The 23,892-nt window shown below is 35.2% G+C and overlaps 2 protein-coding genes and 1 long non-coding RNA gene across 8 annotated transcripts; 2 read left to right on the forward strand and 1 right to left on the reverse strand.

Moving 5' to 3' along the window:
* The first annotated feature begins 5 nt into the window (after window positions 1-5).
* Window positions 6-6,145, forward strand: spef1 (sperm flagellar 1). 5 transcript variants are annotated; one of them, XM_024297652.2, is made up of 9 exons: window positions 9-231; window positions 399-510; window positions 1,949-2,096; window positions 2,195-2,240; window positions 3,294-3,360; window positions 3,446-3,551; window positions 3,966-4,068; window positions 5,700-5,778; window positions 5,860-6,145. In XM_024297652.2, the coding sequence occupies exons 1-9, from the start codon at window positions 120-122 to the stop codon at window positions 5,906-5,908; spliced, it is 822 nt and encodes a 273-aa protein (XP_024153420.1). In that variant the 5' UTR covers window positions 9-119; the 3' UTR covers window positions 5,909-6,145. The 5 variants fall into 5 exon arrangements, with proteins under 5 accessions (XP_036071576.1, XP_036071575.1, XP_024153420.1 ...); XM_024297653.2 differs by having other exon boundaries at window positions 12-228; XM_024297654.2 differs by having other exon boundaries at window positions 12-228; window positions 437-510.
* Window positions 6,146-13,295: 7,150 nt separating this feature from the next.
* Window positions 13,296-22,607, reverse strand: LOC112162018 (inhibitor of nuclear factor kappa-B kinase subunit alpha). Of its 2 annotated transcripts, none has more exons than XM_024297635.2 (23): window positions 21,665-22,607; window positions 21,352-21,470; window positions 21,165-21,259; window positions 20,433-20,550; window positions 20,286-20,355; window positions 20,111-20,199; window positions 19,911-20,000; window positions 19,710-19,834; window positions 18,943-19,050; window positions 18,727-18,862; window positions 18,405-18,605; window positions 17,961-18,063; window positions 17,654-17,777; window positions 17,431-17,582; window positions 17,270-17,331; window positions 17,084-17,193; window positions 16,509-16,558; window positions 16,253-16,361; window positions 16,008-16,155; window positions 15,866-15,909; window positions 15,665-15,761; window positions 14,247-15,492; window positions 13,296-13,384 (listed from the first exon to the last, which is right to left on the reverse strand). In XM_024297635.2, exons 2-22 carry the CDS (start codon window positions 21,454-21,456, stop codon window positions 15,433-15,435), a joined length of 2,196 nt encoding a protein of 731 aa, XP_024153403.1. In that variant the 5' UTR covers window positions 21,457-21,470; window positions 21,665-22,607; the 3' UTR covers window positions 13,296-13,384; window positions 14,247-15,432. The 2 variants fall into 2 exon arrangements, with proteins under 2 accessions (XP_024153403.1, XP_024153402.1); XM_024297634.2 differs by having other exon boundaries at window positions 21,352-21,481; window positions 21,665-22,606.
* Window positions 18,517-20,049, forward strand: LOC118599760. The gene is made up of 2 exons (XR_004949254.1): window positions 18,517-18,633; window positions 18,739-20,049. It is a non-coding gene; the product is annotated as an uncharacterized LOC118599760 (long non-coding RNA).
* Window positions 22,608-23,892: the final 1,285 nt, after the last annotated feature.

Genomic DNA, 23,892 nt, shown 5'->3' on the forward strand with positions numbered 1-23,892 from the left:
TTCTTGTGTTGCCGTAGTTTCCTGTCGCCTAGCAACGATCCAAACATTCTGTTGTCAATGGAAGCTAACAAGCTAACCCTTTAACATCTTTGATAAGTGATTAAAATATATTTTAAGGGATGGAGCGGGAACTTAATGACGAGGAACAGCAGGATTTGTTCGCGTGGATTGACAAAATACCTCTGTCGAGGCCCAAAAGAAATATTTCAAGAGACTTCAGCGACGGAGGTAGTGAGTCTGAGCTTTTGTTTACACTAGTAGTCCACTGGCGCTCGTAAATAAACATGTAGGAGAAGTAATTTGATCTGGCTTTAATTTATCTGGTATTTTCTCGTCAGTTTATCCTCTCAAGTGTCTGTGTTTGTTGTCTTCTGAACTGTCTGCTGGACCCTCTGCAGTGATGGCTGCTGAGGTTGTAAAACATTTCTTCCCAAAGCTTGTTGACCTGCACAACTACATCCCTGCAAATTCCACGCAGCAAAAGCTCAGTAACTGGAACCTCCTTAACAGGCAAGAGAAAAAAAATCCTTTATTTTTGACTAATCAGTGCAAACACTAGTCTACTAAACTTACTTAAAGTTGGGAATGAGAAAATAAATATGTAAATGAATTAATTAATTAATAATAACAATAAAACAAGCTATAACGGTGCTGTTATGTTGCGGTTTTGTTGGCTTGATGCATCAGGGAAAAAATAAAAACAAGATAAGTTTAAAGAGATAAACCCTAATTTGGAATTTATTAGCATATTCTGTAAAACAAAAATAAATGTGCAAATAAAATGGTCATAATTGAAACTCTGGGTTGCTTAAAAAGGGGGGAACATGTTGTCCTGCATGATCTTAAAAACTACAAGCATGTGAGAACAAGTCTTTCTTATCAGCAATCCACAAATCTAGGAATTTCACTGATAAATGTGCCGACAGTAAATCCTGACACAACAAGCCATTAAGATGCCAACTTTACCTTCATGTTGCTTTTATTATTGAGTGAAAAACTATGACAAAGGGGTAAGATTACAATGGAAAATAAATTAATGAATGAACTAATAAATAAATATTTCCTCACAACTTGACATATGGTAGAATAAATATCAAAGTCATGTGCCTAAATAATTAATTGCGTTTAAATAAATAAATGAAAACAAAAAATAAGATTTCTTCACAACTTGACACTAGATAGAATAAATAAGTCATGTTCCTAAAAAAAAATATTATATTTAAATAAATAAATAAAATGAGTTGCAAAAAAGTAGCATAGCAATATAATAATATGGTTGAAGTAATTCAAGTAAATCCTGCATGAAAATGAATGAAGTTGTAGACAATTTTGTCAAAAATATTCCGTGACCTATTTATCTGAACTTCTTTGTTTTTTCTTTGTCTGTTTGTTTTTGTACTGGTTGCTTTAAGGCAGGAGTCTGCAACCTGGGGCTCCTGAGCCACATGTGGCTCTTTTATTCCTCCATTAGATAGTAGAGGGAGTAAAAAGATTAAGGAACACAAAAACTATGACTATGGATTGGCTTGGCTTTCTGGCATTTTTAATTTAAGTGAATCTGCTGCAGTGCGAGGATCCTATTTGACACAAGGGGTATTTTATTTTGAAAGAAAAGGAAACACTGTTAAAAGTTAAAGAAGTTAAAATGTAGAACAAGCAAAATAACATTGCTGTAAATTTACAAATGGTAAACATTTAAAAACCACATTATAATGATGAATTCCTTAATAGCATCAAAAAACTTAAATAAAATTCAGTTTTTCTAAACAGGAAAGTGAGACTTTGTGGCTCTCACTTGATTTTTGGTTCAGTAGGAAACTGAACCAAATGGCTCTTTTAGGGTCATAGGTTGCAGACCTAGAAGATGCAATAAAAAAAAAAATGTTTTTATGGATCAGCAAATTATTAATGTTTGTTTATTAAAATCCAGAACGTTTTGTCTTAACAGGAAGGTGTTTTCTAAGCTTGACTTTCATGTACCAGAGGAAACTCTCAATAAGATCATTCTGAGCTCTTCTGGAGCTGTGGTGTCAGCTCTCAGCGCCCTCAGGGAGAAAATCGACAACAAGCTGGAGAACCCAAAAAACAATATACCAGTTTGTAAAATGGCACAATTATTGTCTGTAATATAATGTTCTATTTTAAATACACATACAAAGAAAACCACATTTACCTTCTTTGTTTTCTGAACTAGAACCTGGACTACTATGACACCAGGAACCTGCAGAATGCCTGTGCAGGTACAGTTCCTTTTATGTTTTTTTTTTTTTTACTTCGGAAACGTATCTTTTTTTTTATATAAACAAGCTTGTTGAACTAAAAGGGGATGAATTAAAACAAAACTATTCAGTGATTTACTTGGCACCACATCACAGGACAGTGATCTGGTGATTAAGGGTTGACTGGAAGTTGCAACACGCAGAACTCAGAAGAACGGAAACAAAAACTGCTGAACTAAATTCAAATTTGATGACTGTGTTTTGACACTAAGTAAGATTGTTTAATTGTGTCAGCTTAGTTTGTGGAAAAAAGGTAAGCTGACAATGCTAAAATCTCACCTTTTTTTAGAAATGGAAAGGAGGTCAGTTTAATTTTAGACTTGTTCTGCATTAGTAAACACAAGATGTTTTTTTTTTTTTTTTAAGACACATATAATTACCACTGTCGGTGTTGATTCTGCCTCTTCGGGGATTTTTTGTTTTCTCTCCCTGGACTTCCCACTAACTATAGTGGGAAATCCAGATCATCACTGCAGATGTTCTCAACTGATCCTCCTGGTAAAGTAAAGGTTAAATAAAAAAAAAATAAAAGGGTCTGCAAAGCTGTGGAGATAGCAGTGACCACATGCTGACACAAACATACCTCCCTTTGAAGACAGGAGTGACTAGAAAAACACTCAGCTGTCAGGGTGTGAATTGGTGATATGGTGATATGTGTCTCCTCTATTTCCCATACTCAGCAAAGCCATTCTGTGAATCTGACCTCAGCCCTGGCCTGCACCTTCTTCCTCTGCTCTTCCTTTTCCCATCTCTTCCCTTTCTACCATCAGAAACAGGGCTCCAGTCTTCTTATCAGTTCCCGACCACCAGATAGTGTTTATCAATGGCTAAGCTCTAAAAGCCAAAGTTTGTTCTTCTTCTTTGGTCCTATCTTACCTTGTTTCTCATTCTTTCTGTCTTTAATCCCCCCTCTTTATCAGATGAAGCCATGTAGGTGTCTCACCACAAGACACTCATAATTCTAATTTATTTCTTATTTATTTTAAGAAAAAAACATGTTTTCTTTTCATGTAGAAATTCATCAGGCCCCCACTCAGCTGACAGAACTGAGGAAAGATGAGAGGAACGTGGAGAAAAACATGTATGACCTTGACTTTAAAACAAGTTTAGCAATACCAGAATTTATAGTAACAATAAAAGTAATGTTTTTCCTTTTCTTTGTACAGGAAACTGCAACACGCAGTCAAGTTTTACCCCGACATGGACCCGAATTTACGGCTCCTCCTCCAGGAAAAAGAGCAGGCAGTCATGTCTCTGCAGGAGACAGTGGAGGTACTCCAATACAATCATGCAGTAAACTCTAACCTGAATGGGAACATATGTGTGAACAACATGTGGTCCTGCTGGAGAAAAGCTTTGTCAGACAGGCTCCCCACCTGCAATGCTGCTGCATTTTTGCACGTGTGTGTGTTGCAAATGTGTCATACTGTGTCAGCAGTGGTCTGTGAGTCAGCAGCTGCCCAGCGGATCTGACCTTTTTTTTTATTCCTCATTTTGCAAACATTTGCAACACAAAAAAGCAGAGTGAAGATGTGCTCAACTTCTCCTTTACCAAACAAGGAGCCTTTTAAACCATAGAATTAACCTTTTTTTATGTTTACAATAAAAAAGTGACATTTTTTTTTCTTTTCTTTCACTAATAACTTATTTGGGGATAAACTTTGCTTTTTTCATCATTGTTTCCAGATCCTGCAGATAAAAGTAAACAAGTTAGAACATCTGGTGCACCTGAAGGACATGCGAATAGAAGATCTGACGCGGCACCTGGAGACGTACAAAGCAAAAGCTAGTACGCAATAGTACATTGCAGTAATACAAAACTAGTACACACATCTACAGCTGTAACTGGTAGACTCTAAGAATCTGTTTTCTTTTTTCTTTTTCTTTTTTTTAGAAAAGCAGATTAGTGACGTGACCTAATTTTCTTTAAAAAGAACTTAAGTCTGGAAATATAATTTTAAACTCAAATGTGCAAATAAGGAACAGATTTGGAAATTCGTTATCAACATGAATGAATTTCCAGATATTGATGTCACATCCTGATGAAATGTAACACGTTGTGCTGGTTCCTCAAAGGCAGAACAAATTTTAGTTACTAGGTTTCCTGGAGAATATATGAAATAACTGACAAATGGCCAAATATGGTCACAGAATGTTTTTCTAGCAGCTACCAGCAGTTTAACTATTCAAATATAAAGTTTGTGAAGCTAAGCAGCACTTTCTATCTTAGCCAGAACTTTCTAAACCCGTTCCGTTTGTGTTATTTTAGTGACTTTTCATGACATTACCAACCCACCTCATTATTAATGTCTCTCAATGTTAAAAATGACTTTTGATTACATCTCAAATTAAGTTTTAGTTACATCCATGGAATGAGTAAATGACCAATTTTATTTCAATGTAAATTTGGTTCATGCTTGTCTTTCATTTTCTTTGTCACAAAACAAGAATACTCAACTCAAAATATTATGAAATTAAAGCATATTCTTATAAATGAGTTATCAATTGGGACTGAAAACCCATATGGAGATGTTTTCATTTGCATAGGTTTTAGTTTTTGCTATTTTTTTCTGGATGTTTTTTTGATTTGCAGCTTTGGAGCAGGAACAAATTTTGTGTTAGACTATGGGAGCAAAGACTTAAATGTATGGTCACCCTGATCTGGTTTGTGTCAAAGAGACTGTCTGTCCAATAACACTGTGTTCTTAAGGTTTAATCGAATAACTGCAGTGAAAACGATTAATCTGTCCTTCCACTCTTCTTATGAGAACATGTCATGAAAGAGGATGGGTTGAAACTAAGAGGAATAAAGTTATTTATGCTTGTTACCTAGTTTAGTATTTTGGAGAAAATTAGATGTCAACATAAAGCAAGTTCATATTCATATTGACTGTGAATTTTACCTCTTTCTTATCCTTGAAATAGCACATGATAGCCAGTTTGTTAAGATATGAAGATTTCTCCATATTTATAATCTTCTACTTGGGCTGCTGCCACAATTTATTCTAGCTCTGCCAGCATGCTTAAATTTTTGATAGTGTATTTTTGTTGCATTAAAAAAATCATTTTGTTGTGTGAATTGAAACATTTTTGTTTACTTTATCCTCAAAATAGCTCACTTTTCCTAATGTAGTAAATGTAAAGTAACATTGCTATTATAAATATGTTAATTGACTTTAACTTTTTTAAATCTTGAAGGGATTTTAAAACTGGTGTAAAAACAGTTTCAGATATTTTCATTGGAACTTTTGAGTCTACTTTAAGCTAATAGAATCAGGGTAATTTCCTCAAACAAAGGAGTGTTTTCACAGCCTGAGTAAGACTATTAAAACCCATTGACTAAGTTGTAATAAAGAACTATAGTTGTACAACAATGGCGTTTGTCAGCTTGAACTGCAGGTTTTTTTTTTTTTTTTTTAGGATCACTTAAAGAAAAGCCAAAGGAGCTCAGGCAGGGTGAATTGCTGGGAAACTGCAGAAACACACAGGAGATAAAAATGTGAGAGAAAAGAGCTGAACAGAGCAGCGCTGTGTGTCGCTGATGATTCATGTTCATGTTACCCCGCCGTTTTGGGAATAGATTTACTCATAGAGGAGGAACCACACCCTCAACTCAGGCCCTTTGGTGAGGGAAACGTCCCGGAAGATGTCAAGGTTAGATAAATCATGGATGTGATGCAAAAGCATCCCAGGAAAGCGATGCTCAAGCAGGAAGCAGCAAAACCTGACCATCACCTCACTTCCTGGAATGGTTGGTGGTGGTGGTGGGAGGGGGTATATAAACATATAAACTTGCTGTGTTTTACGGGCTTTCACAATGAAATTAGCACAAGTTTGCAAATAAAAACTTCAAACTTGAAAACAAAGGAGTCATTTCTTTATGCTCTCAGCTCAAATAAAAGTCTTGTCTGACAAATTGTTTGTGGATTAGCTAATAAAGCACAGAAAACATGTTTAAAAACCACTAGAGGAAGCTTTCATATTTCCATAAGCACTTCCGCGTGCTTCGTTTAAAAAAACACCTTCATTGAAAGCTGATTTGCAGTTTTGGTGAGATGAACAACAAATGTACTTAAAAAAATGAATTTACAGGTTTTAAGTTTTAAATATTGAAGACTTTGGAGTTGCAACTTCCTGTATAGTTTAAGTGTTTGAAAAATTGTAGGAATTTGGGAGTTTTTCCTCCAATTAATGCAGACTTTAATCCCACTTGTAAATGTATTTAAAATTCCTTTTTTTGTTAGTCCAATCAAAGTGCAAACTTTCTTATTCTCCATTCTAACATTATGCTTCACTGCATTTTAGAAATATTTTTAAGCAAAAGCTTTTAAAATAAAACAGTTTGCATGTTTTGATATAGTATTACCAACTAAATAATTAAACTGTAGTTTTATTCCATTTTTTACAGTTTAATATAGATTTATCATGTCAGATTTAGAATTCTAATATTTATTTTGTCTTTCAGACATACAACACTTTTTACTTTACTGTATAAGAATTATTTAAAAAGTTTTAAATGATTGCAAAATGTAAGTACCTCACCATGTTTTTAAACGGCACTCAATTTTCCAAACCAGATTTCAGAATGAGTCATATCCCGCCTCATGTTGGGTTAGATTACGTCCTTTTGGAAACGATCTGAACTACATGTAAACAGTGAAAATCACAGACGACGAACCCAAAAAGGACTGGTACCAAAATAGGTTTTATTTTACATAGAAACATTGTCAAAACCTGGAAACATTTTTACATGTAAACATTTTTTTAAAACAAGGAGACAATGTTTAAATTTCACAAATTGTACAAAATATTGACAAAATTATTTTCATAACTGCTTTATTCTGTTTAAGTGTGTTTAAACCCTCCACCAAACAACCAAAGCCTTTAGCTCATTTGAAGATTACATAGCACTTCATCTTCAAAAAAAGAAGCGGCGTGGGCTGCTTTAAACTCGTGTTTTCTCTTGACATTGAGTTTGTTAGAATATTCAGCCTGCAGGTCAGTTAGCTCATTTTCATATAAGGCTTGAAATCTGAGTGGTGAAAGTCTTTCAGTGTTTAAGAAGCCAAAAACTGAAAAACAGCCCAAAAAATGTTTAAAAAAAACTAGCACCAACTTGCATTTTGTTCAAACCCCAGAAAAAAAAAATAATAAAATAAACCTCTTAATGCAATAAAGCTCATTTCTGTGTAGTTTTTAAACTCCTGTTGCCTAAATATCACTTTAACAGGGAGATGTGCATTTCTTATAGAACTTTCACAAAGTCTAAACTACTAGGTTTTTTTTTTCAGAATTTCTCCCATTTTTGACAGAACATCCTTTAAAAATGCTTCTGTTAACTGACTTTATATATGCCGAAGCAAATATAATTATGGGAATTTTGTTTTTCCAATTTAACCCAGAATCACTTGTCTCAAAAACAGTCTCAAGATTCAGAAGAACAAATGTTCAATGTAGCAATGATAAGTTTTTCTATAAAAATGAAAAACAATTCCTGAGAACTGACAGTAAACTGAAAAGCCCTGAAAAAAAGACAGTTGGTGATCTTTAATAAATTATACCCATCATCTGATTTAAGCATTACTTTCAAATGAAAATCAGAATCCAATTAAATTAACATTCTTAACAAAAAGACTAAGCATGTTGAGCTAGTATTTATTGCTGTAGCACTCATAGCAACTGTCAATCATCTGAACTTAATGAAGAAAACCAGACTTGATTTCTCTTCTTTTATCTTAATGGGAATTAAAGTAATTGCCAAAAAAAAAAAAAATCAAACCAAATCAACACCAGATCACAGAAAACCCCAGAAAATAAACTACACAACAAGCAGTAAATCATCCACAGCTCCACTGTAATTAAAGCTTTCGTTGCACATATTCAGCAAACCCAAAATAAAAGTGGCTTCCATCCAGTGACCGACTCCTACCACATCTGTTACCCTAAAACGTTGGTGCATAAGCTGACTAAAAGTCAACAGTTCAAAGGCAGCGTTTCATGGAAGCTATGATTACTCAGTCTTCAAATGGACTCTCTGAGACGACCGGCAGAAAAATGGCACAAATGTAACTTTCACCTCAACCCATACAAAGTATTCATTAAACTTAACTAGTGTCACCTGTCAGATTCCAGTGCTGCAAAGCCAGACATTCATTTTCAGAAAATCATCTCATATTTAATCACAAATCATGCTCTCACACACAGAAAAACAAAATAATTTTTTTTAAAAATCAATGCAGCTGCAAGACAAAAAAAAATGCATAACCTGAAATAGAGAAGCGCACATTTAAATTAGGGCGACTTTTTACTGTCACCTTTCCAGGCATAGGCGTTTTATGCTAATTATTTTTACCATGGCATCAATCTTTCCTTAAGCTCGCTTTTTCCTCCAACTTTCCGTTTACCCCTATTCGTCCCAGCTCTCACGGTTTCCGATCATCTTTCACTTTACTGTCCCCACTGCTGCTTAGATTTAAGACCATCTGCAAAGCTTCAACACCCACAATTTTCAGTGAAAGGTCCTCATCAGGTTCTCCTGGAGCCTCAGTGCCCATCTGGCTTTGCTTTGAACATGTTTGATTCAGAGCCGGGCAAACTTGAAGTTGGTCCGGACTTGGGTGAGTTGCCCTCGACAAACATGTTAGGAATGTCCTGACCAAAGTAGATCTTACTGTTAGCAGCTATGGCCTGATACTTCATCAGCTCCAGGTACTCCGGAGTCAACTTCAGCTGCAAAGAGTTACAAGAAAAATGTCAGTATTTTAAGAAAATGACACATTTAGCTCTTTGTCATCAAAACACAGGTATAATTTCAGCCAAAAGTCTGAGATAGGTCATCTGGGGCATCTTCATAAAAATCTTCATACAAATTTCTGCTGCTGATGAAGAAATTTGATCTAGATTGATAATAACTAATTGGAAAAATAAAATAATTTTGATCCAAGCTATAAAACGCCTGTGCTTTATTAGCTAATCCATAAACAATTTGTCAAATCTTTCACAGATGGACTGAGCTGATCCATCTTCCAATACAAGCCTGTGAGCAACAAGCAGCTTTAAAGTCCCATTCAAATCATTTTTTGATCCATTTTAAAAGAATTCCCAATGATCTTTTTAATTACATAATTTTTAACTAAAATTAAAAAAAATCTGAGTTATTTTCTGGAAAAATTTCTGCAGAGTGGTAAGAATTCATTAGAAATTTGCCTCTGAGTTCTGGGTAGAACCATTGGTGCAGAGCAACCCCACCTCCTCCTTCCTTTCTCTACTGCGAGGCAAATCAAGGAGCTTGTGGTCTGTCTGGTGTATTTTCTACATCACAAATAAACTCCTTTGCAAACTGCATTTTTTTCTCTCCTCCTGATTCACAACAATTTGATTAAAGAAATACTCAAAAATGCAAGTTTGAGTTTAATTTTCCTAATATATGTCCTTCATCATCATAAAATTACCCTAAGAATATGTTAAAAATACAAATTTCATTGGAGTTTAGATCTAGAAAAGTCCTCCAGTCTAAATCTGGACAAATGTAAACAATATTACCAAAATATAAATCCCAAAATACCAAACACTTTCCTTGAAAAATAGAAATAGCCTGCAATATTTTCATATTTTACTGAGATAAGGTTAGATGATTATTGTTGAATCTTGGAGTAAGTGATGGTGCTTCTACAATTCTTACCATGTTTGCCTCAGCAAACTTAGCAGCAGTGTAATATTCTGCATCTGCTCTGGCCTTCTCCCTGGCCAGAAAAGCAGCATCTGAAACAAGCACATGGGATAAATCAGACAAATGAGAAAAACAGACATTTCCTCCACCACCCGCTCTCCCCCACAATTCTGCAAGAAACTACAAACTCATCTTTTCCAACTTACTTATTTCCTCCCATGACAATGGCCTATTTTATAAGTGCATATTTTACGTTTCTGCTGTATTAATGTTTGTTTTTACTGTCAATATTTTATGTACTCTGACCTTGGGTTCCAAGAAACCAAACAAATACATTTTATTATTATTATTATTCATGAATAAGGGAAATGAGAGCATTTATGCAAACCTTCTATTTCAGAAATCTTCTTCTCAGTCTCTTTTTCCATCACCTTCTGTTTGAACTGGATCTCTGCTACTTGAGCCACTTTCTGAGCCTCTAAAGGACAAAAAAACAAAACGATGTTCCACATGACTGACAAAGAGAAACGACGGAAACTGCACCGAAAGATGCAAATAAAACCGCCTAAATGATTTACAGCAAAACAACAAATTTACCAATGATGGCTTTCTTCCTTTCAGTCTCCGCCTCCTTTTCCACAACCTTCTGAGTTTGAGCTGTTATTAGGAGACGAGTCTTCTCTGCTTCCCTATAAAACACAAACAAGTAAATATATATATTTAATTCTCCTCACTGTATTTAATTGAAGTAATTGAGTGAGTTTCAAAGGAACTGAGGCATAGAGTAAATCTCTAAACTCACATGAGTTCAAAATTCCTCCTGATGGACTCGGGAATCTTCGGTTTGGTGACACGGACAGCCTTCAAGGAATCATAGAAAAATGACACGCTAATTAAACAAAATAACACAAAAATGCAACAAGCTTGACTGAAAGTGGCCAAACAACTACAATTTACTGAGAAATAAAGCTTACAATGTTCATCAAAGTGCTGATTCAATTTTAATATTTTATTTATATAAAAATAAAGGCAAACACTAACACGACTAAAGATATGATGAATTATTTTTGAACAGATGACTCTTAGAAAGAGTGCATACTATTGTACAATATTTTTTCTTGGATTGCAAAAATTCTGCCTAAATTATGGAAAAAAAAATGTCACAGTGCATGCCTTATCACTATGAAGCCTAGGTGTTTACATACCTGTATGGTAAGTCCAGGTGCCATAGCGTTAAGATCTTTCTGCAATGCAGTTTTGAGGTTTTCATCTATAATATCTGCAGGACACATGGAAAACAGTTTGAATACATATTTTTTGGAGTTCCTGGAAAGAGCACTTTTATTGAACTAGTCAAAGCCTCACCAAACAGCTCTATGTAGACTTCCTGTAGTGTGTGGACACTACAAAACTGGTTCAGTTCGTGGTGAATCTTGTTAAAAATTAGAGTTTTGTCATAATCGGCTGTGTAGTTCCTCACAATGTCCACCACTACAAACAAAGACACTGCAGTTAAAGTAACTTAAAAAAAAGTTTGCAATCACAAATATTTGAATATGCTCTACCTGCTGTAGGGACCAACATATTTACAACTTCTATTCTGTCAAAGTAGATCATCACACCACCACTATTTAAGAAAGAAAAAAAACAAGATTTTATTCAAACAACTATTTAGAGAAGAATTAATTTCAGAAAATGTGTCTCAGTTAACAGTCATACCTTGTTCCACAAGGCACATTCTTGATCTCATCAGTTTGAAGTGTGGTCTGAAAGAAAAAGTTCAAACATATTTTTGCCTTAATGGTAAAGTCTTGGATGTTTTTCCTGATTGAAATTGAGAACACACAGTTGGGTAGTGTGTGCTACAAGCTGTAACAAGTGAAATTGAAAACGAGTGAGACATTATTTTAAATTTTTGAGTATATTTTAACTGAACAACAAAGAAATATCACATACATACAGTGCATCGCATATGATTTAGTTATTCTCTTGAAATTTCTTGTATTCTCCTGTGTTAAATCTCCATCAATTATGTCTGAACGATTAAGTCAGAGCAGAAGACTTCAGCCACTCTGAAGATATTTGTTCTCAAAAGCTAAACTTTTTTTTTTTTTTTTTTTTAGAATCATCCAACAATTACAAAAGTTATTATCCAGCTGAGCAAATATTCTTGATCATACAATTTAAATGAGTTACAGAAAAATTCAAAAATAATTCCACTTCTCAGAGCATTTTTTGTTAGGCAAAAAAGAAAAATCTGAATCACTCATCAATTTTTCCAATTCCAGTAATACTCATGATTTATTTGTAGATTCAAAATACAATGCCTTTGATTGACTTTAGTTGAAAAAAAAAAGTATTAAAAGTAGGTAACAGTGCAGAAATGTCAGTTTACCTGCACTGCTCTGTACGTGGTGATGAAAGGCAACATGATATGATATCCAGGACCATTGGGAGTAGTTAGCAAAGCTCCACCTCTGGAAAAACAAACAAACATTGCTTGGTATGTATCCGCATACACAAATATCTAAAATAAATAAAAACAAATTCCCAGCACAGCTTCCATATAGTCTTCCTGCTTATAATCGGCCACACAAGGCATAAAGGTTATTATACACAAAGACTGCTTTAAAAGTCCCACTCCAATATTTTTTTACATCAATTTTAAAAGCATTCTCAGTTTTTTTTTAAAAATTATGTTTACGCAATTTCAAGCCAAAAAAAACTGTCTTTTTCTGGGACATTATTTTGCTGAGTGGCAAGAGTTCATCAGAAATTCACCTCTGAGATGTGGCTGGAACTGTTGCCATGGAGTAAGCCTGCCTTCATTCCCCATAATCCCTCTGTTTACACTCTCTCTCACTAGCTAACAGCCTCTCACAACCCCAACATAATAGCAAAAATGGTGACTAATATTGGAGCTATCCAGCCGTACAGTTTTGAGCCAAATGCCAGCTTGGACGAGTAAAACGAAGACGTAAATGGATCTATTAGTCTGCGAGCGAGTGAATCGGAATAGAGTGGAGCAGGAAGCTTGTGGCCCACTACTTAAATCACTGCTACAGGGTTTTTCAAGTGTCTTTTTTTTCTCCGTCTGTGCCTGATTCACAACAATTTGAACACAGATATACTCAAAAATGCAACTTTCGAGTTTAATGTTCTTAATATTTGCCGTCCACTATCAGCAAATGCTACAAGAACATGTTAAAAACACCAAAATCATGATAAGTAGGTCCCAACTGATAGACAGTAATGAGGTGCATTTTTCACAAAATAGAAACAGTTAAAAAAAATCCCAATGGGATACCTGTAGTAGACAGCAAGGTGTCCTTCCTCTATCTTGTGAATGGAAGAGTGCAACATGATGGCAACCACTCCTGCCATTGCAGCAAATACTGCCCCTACATGCGGCATTGTCATCCTCACTTACACTCACCTGCAAGAAAAACAAAAGGAAATGTAAACCTGCAGAAATATTTACACAACAGTAAGCACTGAGGGAATCAAAATACCCCACTCGGGCTTTTTCCCCCTCTTAACCTGTAGACAATGTTGCAATACTTTTATGACACACCCAAGAAAGCACTGAGATTATCAAAAATCCTCACATTTTTTTAGAGTTTCAATGACCAACATCAAAGAGTATTTTAAAGTATGCGAGAGATTTCATTCTGCTCTCAGAGTATGCATCCCATTGAACCAAATTTGCTGTGTTATGTGCCTAATATCAAAAGTAAACAGTACAAAGCAACAAAACAATAAAATATTGTTATTAGCAAATACATATTGATCAAGCATCTGTTGAATCTAAAACTTGTTACGCTAAAATATATAAACAGGTGGTTTTTAAAATGCTGTTGATCAGGTTTTAAATGTAATGTAACCTCAATGCGTAACACATGAGGACTAATGGGAATGGTGGAAGTAGAAAGCTAACGTGCTTCTTCTTTCTGTTTTTATGTACTATAAAGGGCAACAAGTGAGTGGCCTCCACAAAGCAATATAGCAACAAATAAACCTAAAAATTCTGCATACTCGAACGCGACGGCCACACTGAGAAAGTAGAAAGTGGTTTGAAAACGATTAAACTAGCAGGCTCGCTTTGCTAGCTAGCTAGGTTTCACTACGGGTGGATTCGGAAATCGCTTACTCCGTCAGCACATTGCACCTAAACGCAACTCCAACTTGTCAAACGGTGATAATATAACTAATATGCACACAGTGGACAAGCCTGATGACTATTTATTTCAACAACTGAAGCATTACAATGAATATAATATTACAAAAATGAAAATTACCCAAGTGTCGAACAGTTGCACTCTGGTCTTATCATTCGACGGACCATCCCCCTCACGTCACTCCTCCCCTTCCAACGCTGATTTGCTTCATCGAGGTTACTTCACGGACTATCGGAAAAAAGCCTACTATAATTTTAAAAGGTTTCTGAGTACAATGCTTTGTTCTTTTCTTTTTTGCAGTCATTTTGCGCTTCTGAGACTGGATAATTTGATATATACACAATAATAAGGCTGATGTTACTTTGTATTGAATAATGTTCTTTTCATCGTAAAAGTATGTACAAATATCAAACTCATTAGAATGTTTATTCTATTGCAAGATGTCTGTAATTTTGGGTTAGTAATTCTATCAAAATGTAAATAACAACACGTTAACCAAAAAAATACATTTAATTGTTTTACAAATTATTATAAATATAACACACACTATGACAAAACAAACATATTTTTTTAATGTTGATAAAAGGGGGCATAAATTACTAGAAAGGAGACCAAAAATTTATTTCAGTTAAAAAAGACCAAATGTGACATAAGGTGTTCTAAAATAAATGGAAGACTAACATAGTCAGGCAACAAAAATTGGGCAGAGCAAACAAACAAACAAAAAAAGAACTAAAATGGTTTGAAAAAGTTGAAAAACTAGACAACATTTTAAAATAAAATAAAACCCAAAAAATGTTAGCTCATGTAGGCAAAAGTGGAAAGAAAAAGTACTTTTATACAGAGGTGGCATTTAAATAATTTTCCAACCAAATCCTTTAAAATTGTATTTATTGCTGTGATATGTTTCTTCTTCTTAAGGCTGTTAACTACAAGAATGGTATCCAGATTACTGACACAAAAGGATGACTCGGACAAACAATGTTTGTGTTTAACATGAAAACATCAGGTCAGCTTCCATTGTAAACACATTTTTTGACAGAAATAATGCACTTTGATTTATCTGAAAATAAAAATATGTTTAAAACATATGGAAAAAACACATTAAATATGTTTACATTAAAACAAACATCTTAAAACATGTAAAAGCTTGTATGAATATACTGTGGTGGAGTTTGTGCAGCAAAGTCTGAACTATGTCTCATAAGGCCTGTCATATGTTAACACATTATTGTCTTAACGCATAATGTATGAGCATACAGAAAGTGTTTCTGATATGCCAGTTATTGTAATCTTTGGAAAGTCTTTATGGTTTCTGTGACTGGATCTCCACCTCTTCAAACTGAGTCCAGCTCCAGTCCTGATTCTGAAGAAAAGGAAAAACAAACACATTAGCGCATCATATACTGTTTTAAGATCGAGTAAACTTAGACGAAAACCCAAAAAGACACAAAAAACATGAGAGGATGGCTAAGTATCCCAGCCCTACATCCAATACTAATACACATTAGCATTTTATGATGTTCTCCATACGTTACCATCACACTGTGCTCCATGTTCTGTGCAGCATTTTGCATGAGAGAAGTTAGATGATTCAGATACCGCTGATTTTCATCGAGCAGCTCTCTTGTTTCACTGAAAAAGACATTAAACTTTTACAACTTTAAATAGTTTTTACACCTTAAACGGCAACTTATTGTGAAATTCATCTTTTAAAGGCCATTTAGAAGAGATCTTACCTATTAGAGGGTTGTGGTGATGGCGCTGGAGGTTTGGTCTTTCCCTAAACACACAATCATACATCATATTGGCTATCAAATTACCACAAATTTAAGACTTGAAGCTCTCAAGAGTCTGTTGTACTTTTTATAGCATACATACACAGGCAACCTTAAGAAGATACCAGTACTCCCTTTGTCTTTTCATTTGCATTTGTATAACTGCGTTTTCTGCCGTTTTTATGTCTGCCAGGGCCTTTTTCAGATGAGGGAACAAATCCACAATGTGTTGTTTACACACAAGGATTGTACTACAGAAAAATAGAACAGTCAGAAATTGAACTCAAGCTACTTTAAACCAATACCAATTTGTTAATATTTTCGGTGTATCAGATTAAAACTGATTACCTGAGGTGAGAGTACAGATCTTTCAACACTCGGTCCTGATTCTGAACTGTCTGGACGACTGTTCTCACCATATCTAAGCTGTCACTGTAACCACGAGGGGGGTCAGGACCTGAAAAGCAGATGAAAAATTACAACCTTTCAATCATTATTCATTATTCAATTAGCAGTTTTAGAAATGCAAAGAAACACACACAAAAAAAATTTTTTTTTTCAATTACACTAAAAAATGTTCCTTTAGGTAAGTTTGGGTACTAACTTTTACATTTCATCGTCAATTGCCTGTAGAGTTCAATTGCTCGTTTTTCACTGAAAAAAAGAGACAAAAGCATGTATTATTTTTACAATTCAAAGTTTAAATTTGTCTGCGTTTCTAATATAGAGCTCTCTATATTTATTTTAATTTCTTAAAGTATATATTTCATCAGAAACAAAATCTTTTAAGCCATAACAAAGACATTTTAACCCTTAAGAACCCACAGGGTCAAGTTTGGCTTTTATTTGTATTTATTTATTTGCTTGTTTGTTTATTTTGGCAATGTTAATCAATTTTAAAACAAACAAACAAACAAAAAATAATCAAATCACATTTAAAAGCTTAAAAGAAAATTATTTGTGGGCTCTCCGGGGTTAAATTCTACACCATAACATCCAAGAATTAACCCCAAGAATCATCAGTGTAACAGAAAAACATCAGAAATGTGTTCTGTGGTCCACTTGGTCTGTGGTTTATCCCATGTAATTTTCATTTTAAGGACAATGAGTCTAAGTTCTTATGGATTAAAATATATTTTTAAAAATGAAGTGGAATAACAGCTTTGCAGTGATACTCACAGCTGTTCTAGTACATCTCCTTGTTTTCTGGCATACGGACTCCTCTGCAGCTCCACAATCTCTGAATGCAAGGCAAGAATCTCTTGATCCAGGCGCCCCACGTCTGCAGCCTGCAGCAGGAAACCTTTAGCGCTGTGCTGTTTGAATCCCTCCCACAAATCAACGTTTGTTTTGAAAGAGTCTCACCTTTGTTAATGCATCAAGTTCTTCTCTATTGTTCTGCCAAATCGTCAACAATTTTTGTGAAGCTTTACAGTAAAACACAATGGCAGCATCAGAAGGTATATACGTTAAAAATAACTGAAAATTGCAGCATGCATCACAGAAGGTCATGCAAATCCACTCACAGACGCCGTTGTTCATCTGCTTGGTGTATAGCTCCAGATCAAACTGGAGGCTTGTCTTAAAGAAAGTCAGTTTGGCTCGGAGTTTATGTGACTCAGAGAACAGTTCGTTTTTGAACTTGGTCAAGGTGGTGTTGTAACGCAGCAAACTTAGCCTAACACAAACAACAGCAGGAGTTAAAGTCTCGGAATGCTACATTGATCATTTATGCGGCAACAAACTCACATGGCAGCTCTCTGCCCCTGATACAGGCGGATGTAGTCTTCTTTTAGTCCACATACATAGCTGACAGCTTCAGCCCAGACCTTTCTAAGAGCGGAGAGGGGGAGCTGTGTTTTAGTCTCCCTGACTGACAACACAAACACATCACAAGACACAAAATTAGACACTGAGCTTAAGTTACATCAACTTTCAAAAATAGAAAAGCAACATTAAGAGCGACAAGGTTTTTCATTTATAACCTTATATAAACTTTATGTAAACATGAATACAGAACCAAATCTAGAGTAATGGTGTAGAGACAGGATCTCACCTATGAAGTCGACACTCTCTGGCACACGTCTGGCAATCAGTGGTCCAGAGTATTTGTTAAGGCTTGCATGAAACAGGAACACTATGGAGTTATCCAAGCCTTGCTGAAATAAAAGGTAATCAAACTGTGGATGCATAAAAATATACTTTGTGAAGATAAAACTACAAACTTGCTCTAATAAGGAAGATGGAAACACTCTACATTTCACAAAACATTTATAAAACAAACCAAATTTATCAATGCCTTAAAAAGAAAAAAAACAACATAGCTTACTTACAGAAAAAAGCGAAACATAAAAAACAATGAGAAAAATAGAATTAAAAAAAAAAACTTTTAAATAGACAAAAAAGCAGATAAAAGTACAAGAAATATTGCCCATTGTGGTTTATGTATTCAGTGTTTGACACAAAAACCTGTCTTTGCTTGTCTATCCATAAAGCATACCAAGCCCTCTGGCAGAGATTGGATGGGCGGCGTGCGGGGGTCGAGGGAGTTTCCTGTCTCCAGCAGAAGCTCCTGGTTCTGTGGGGAAATGTGTGCCTTTGTTTTTGCTTCCAGGCGAAGCTGCAAAGAGAGTAAACTCTCATCCGTCCCCAAATCTAAAGAGTGCACTTTGGCTGAAGTCATGTCCAAGACGTGAATGACCTGGAAGAAGAACAGTGAAATCCTTGAGGTTAGTTTCACTTTATGTTCTGTCATTTCGAAAGAACTCACACACATTATGGAATGCTGGAAATCTAGATTGAAGAAATTTCATCCGATTAACCTTCATGTTAAGAATATTTTGCAGAACAGCGTAAAAGTGAGGCTTATTTGTGTAACGATCCAGTCCTCCGCCACGACTTGAAGGATCCCAAAGCAACAGCATCTGGAGAAGAGACTCTATTTGTTCCTGCAGAGGTCTGAACAAACAAACACATCAGATGAGTTACTCAGAAACAAGAGAGCTGGACGAATTTAAAGTAAAATATTACATTGTGACCTGCTAAGACTGTTGGGATATGGTAGGCGTGCTGAAAAATGAACTTCACCGTTCATGTCCTCGAATGCCATGATGTCCTTCGGCCCCTTGTTTTTGACTTTGCTTGTCCTGCAGGAGCACAAATAGACCCATTCAAATAAATGCTGAAAACAACAAATTAACGTTTGCTTTTCTTCTTTTTCTAATCCAAGTTTTCCTCATTTTTAAGTACAAAATTGCCAGGAGTTGTAAATCACTTGTGCTGGGAACATGAAAATACATTTAGAATACCTGACGCAAGACTGAAAAGACCTTCTAACATTCATCACCATTCTTGAAACACAACTAGTCTGGAAAACATAACCAGACATCTCCATTTTTCCTTTAAAATGCTACACTCTTAGAGTGTCTCCAACATTAGAGAAATCTTTAAAGAAATCTTTCTAGCTCTCCAAAGATTGTTCGAAGAACATTTTAAAATGAATTAAGCATTCAGGGTAAAATCTGAAGTTAACTGAGTTAAAAAAAACTGTAATCTTACCTTAAAAAAGGTAATAAATAATAAAAGAAATTACAAAAAAAAAAAAAAACGTTTGTTTACACACAGACTTTGTTCAGAAACAGGCCTGAGTTGAAGTTCACTTAGTGCACCTTTTTTCTGAACCGATAAGATTTGATTCATGTAATTAAGGTTTTGCCCCACCTTTTTTTACACTAGTAAATTAGCATGAGTCAAACTGTGAATGACTACAGAAGGAAAAAAAACATGATGCATATTTTTAGCTTACCACTGTACGGGTTGCATGTGGTGCAGAAAAGGCCGGAAGCCACAAATGCATTCAAAGAGCACTGTCCCAAAACTCCAGTAGTCCACGCTTACAGTGTAGGGCTTGCTCTCAAACAGCTCTGGAGCCTGTCACGTGTACATACAAAGCTTCAAAACTAAATAAAAATGCAAAAGAATCATATATTTTGTACGATAAATTTACCAAATACTGTAGTGTTCCAACAAAGGATGTGCAGAGACTGCCTTGATCCAGATCTTTTGCATACCCCAGGTCTATAATTTTATGTACAAGCTGGAGAAGGAATTTTGAAACAAAAGTTTAAAAAAAAAGAACTAAAAAATCTGTTGTATGTGTTAGACATAATACAAGGTTCATGCATGTTACAAACTAAATGACTTAACCTTGCCATCGATCTCTTGTAAAACTATGTTTTCTGGCTTCAGATCTCGGTGAATGATCTTTTTCTCATGAAGATACTGGATTCCAGCCCCTGTGTTGGTCAGATTTAGAAACCCCCTTCATATTACACAGAGTTTACATTGTTTTGTATCAAAGTAATAACTTAAAAAACAATACCAATATCTTTAAGTAGCGAGAGGACTTCACTCTCCTTTAATCCACAACAATTTTCTGGTTTATGCAGCACCTGAATGAAAAAGTAAATGCGTTAGCTACAATGATAACTTCTTATAAACATATATAAATGCAATAGCTATTTCATACCTTTCGTAAATCTCCTTTTGAGCAGTATTCCATTGCCAGCAATGGTAGGTCATTTCGTGCGATTGAACGGAGCTCCTCAGGAACTTCTCTGGCCTGAACAACATTCTGATGGTTCAGCCTGAGAACAGTGGCAACAAACATGAAATAATGCATTTGTAAAAACTAAAGGTCACAAGATTTAGTTCAGGGGTCTGCAACCTGAGGCTCAGCAGCCACACGTTTTAAAGAACAATGCTAATAATTTGAATAAATAAGGGGTTTGAAGTTTTGATTAATTTGTGTAATTCAATAAAGTTTTTTTTTTCATTTAGATTTTTAACACATCGGATAAATAAGCAAAAATTACGGAAAAAGGTTTAATCTATTGTCAATGGTTAAAAAAGGATGATGCTGCATCAAAAACCTGATAATATATTTAACTTGATTTTCTTTTTTTTATTCACTGGATTTGTTGCAGCAGAATAATCATATTTAAGTGTGTTTTATTTTGAAAATAACTTAACTTGTATGTCCTCCTCTCAAAATCAAAATGTAACTATTTTGCAGAAAAATATAACACTGTTATGATTCAGTTATTGTGAATAATAAAAGCTAAACCTATTACAATGAAATATATCTATATTTTAACAAGGAGGTGGAATTTGGCTGGGTTTTGGTCAGTAAGAAAATTGACCAAATGGCTCTTTAAGGGTTGCAGACCTCTGATTTGGATAGACCACAAAGAGCAGTCACTTTGTCATGATCTGAATCTCTCTTCTCCACCGTTCTCTGTTCTTAAGGCTCAGGCCCTGGCGGCAATGTTTCACGGCAATTTTCACTCCGGTGTCCTGATCCAAACAAAAACAAAGGATGAACATAGCAGAAATAAACCCTTTGATCTTTAGATGCTGTCTTCCTGAATGTGCAGCATACAACTCACCACATGTTGGTATAAGTAAACGTGTCCAAAGCCTCCCATTCCAAGTCTTTCCTTGGTTTCCCAAGACCCAAACAGCTGGCCCTGTTTCAGCGTGGACCGCTCCATGCTTTCAGATCAGTCTGCCAATGTCCTCAAATACAAATAATCTTCTCAGATGTAGGGATCACATTTGACAAATGTCTGCATTGAACTGTTTTGTTTTCTCATGTAATATATTTACAAATATTGCAGTAACTCATAATAATAACTCAAAGTGAACTTAAGAGTCTACACTAGTAATGTTTAAAAAACCTATTTTAATCCACAAACTCACCTTTCCCAGGGCTCTCAGTCGATTGTTTACACTTAGCTTACAATACCATTGTTGCTCCCCAGTTAGCCAAACTAACAGGTTTGTACGAGTTTTACTTGATACGTTTGGATGACTCTCGAAAAGTTCATATTCGGCTAAAACAATACCTTAGACGCGACTTCATGTTGACAGTTTAGCTAGTTTTGGCTCGTTTGCTACAGCCTACAGGAACACGCCTAAGCAAAACGAAACTTCAGACAGTGACAGGCTTAAGATTTCTGCGCATGCGTATGTGCCCCCAATGGCTGCTCGCAGGACTTTTTTTATGTCTTACGGGGGATTCCCTGATGACTACTGTCTTTGTCTGGACCCACATCTGGACCAGATGCTGGTCAGCAGTGGTGAATGTTTTGACTTTGATTGTCTTTTTCTTTTTGTTTCTTTTTTTTTTTTTTTAACTCCCAGCAGAAGTTGTTGTCATAAGCCTAACACCATTTAATTGGTTCGCTAGATGGCGCCAAAACCCCACAATAGAGAATCATAACATCCTGAATAATGGCCAAAAACAAGAGGAGAACAGGCAAGATTAATACATCGTTTTTTATATCTACATTTTATTTGATTTATTTAATCTTAGATTATAGTGGTGACATTAATGACAAATAAAGCCTAAAATCAACATGTCAAACACTTGATTTGTAGTACCTTTTTGTGACAGTAGGAAATGCTATAACTACTACCTTGGCTGCTCATCGACCCCCTAAACATGTATATCTTCATAACACATAGATCAGGGGCCAGCAATGCAACCTTTAACACTGCAGGATGATTTCTTACTAACTTAAACCCTGTACGATCCACAGCGTTTTACCTTTAGAAAGATAAGATACTGATTTATATGCATGCTATTGTATTGTTATGTTACCATGATAAATGTAAATATTCAATTGTTTTTGATATAAGTAAAACATAAACATGAAGAAAATAGCCAATTTTCCCAAATATGAAAAAAAGTTTATGCATTTTGACTGAGGTTAATGACATCCTTTCAAAATAAAAGACCATGTAGGATTATCTCAATGCAGCAAGTTTAGTAGTGAGCAATCTAATGTCAATAGTGAGAAAAAATATATGCACAATTTGTTCTAGTGCTATTAGTGCATTTCAATCAGAGCTGTAGATCAGAGCTGACTCTGTGAACTGAGATATATGTTTTGTTAAACTACAAAGTCACACACCTTGATGAATTGTTGGAGCATAACAGGTACTGTTGTCTGAGCCTTGTAGAGTAATATATACTATGCTTCAATTGTTTGTGGGTGAATTAAAATAAAGTTCGATTTATCTGACTATTTGTGTCGCTTGATGAGCCTTTTAGTCCAAAAACATGTTACTTTCTGAATTCTATTTTGTTTGTTTTATTTTTTAATTCTTCTTAAATCAGACGGTCACAAGTGTCACATGTATCTCCGGAGCCTGAGGTTACAGACCCCTGCTATAGATACACGGTGTTGTGCAAATTACTTCCAAACTGCAATATTTTGAATTTTAGCTGTCGCTTAAAAGTAATCCCATATATTACAATTTTACTGTTATATTGTATTCCTGACATACTTTTAAGTTACTTACTTTCTTAATACCTTAATGCATATTGGTGCAAATATGCATCAAGCCTCTTCTGCTCCAAAATTACCTGACTAATTTAGTATCTACTTGAAAGCCTAAAGTGGTAAAAAAAAAAACGTTTCCAAGCTCTACATAAATCCAAGCTTTAAGGAGTTAATACCTGCAGAAGTAGAACATAATATTAAGTGGTAAATGTACCACAAAGTGTTGGACATTAAGGCTTTATTTATTTATTTATTTGTGGGTAAAGTGAAATTATAAGAAGCCTAATTGCACTCTGAGCTTTAAGTCTGTCTAGTTTAAAATAGCGGTACTAAAAAAAAATATGAAGATGAAGAACCTCAAACCTGTGTGCCTCTGACAGACTTGCGAGTTAAAAAAACTCATTTTAGCCTGAAACAACAACAGCAAACAATATTGACTCTGTGACAAAAACGAACCAGAGGCACTTTAGAAAACTCACTAACATTACATTAGGCCTCCAGTAAAGTGTTCAGATTTTGTCAAATCCAACAGAAAACTTGGTTTAGTTCTGTATTTAAGTAAGAAAAAAATGTCAAAATGACTACAATCTCCCACAAGCTTGCTTCTTTGAACAATTACTTTTTGGACATGAAACACAA

This window comes from Oryzias melastigma, linkage group LG15 (genome assembly GCF_002922805.2).
Source record: "Oryzias melastigma strain HK-1 linkage group LG15, ASM292280v2, whole genome shotgun sequence".
Taxonomy (NCBI): domain Eukaryota; kingdom Metazoa; phylum Chordata; class Actinopteri; order Beloniformes; family Adrianichthyidae; genus Oryzias; species Oryzias melastigma.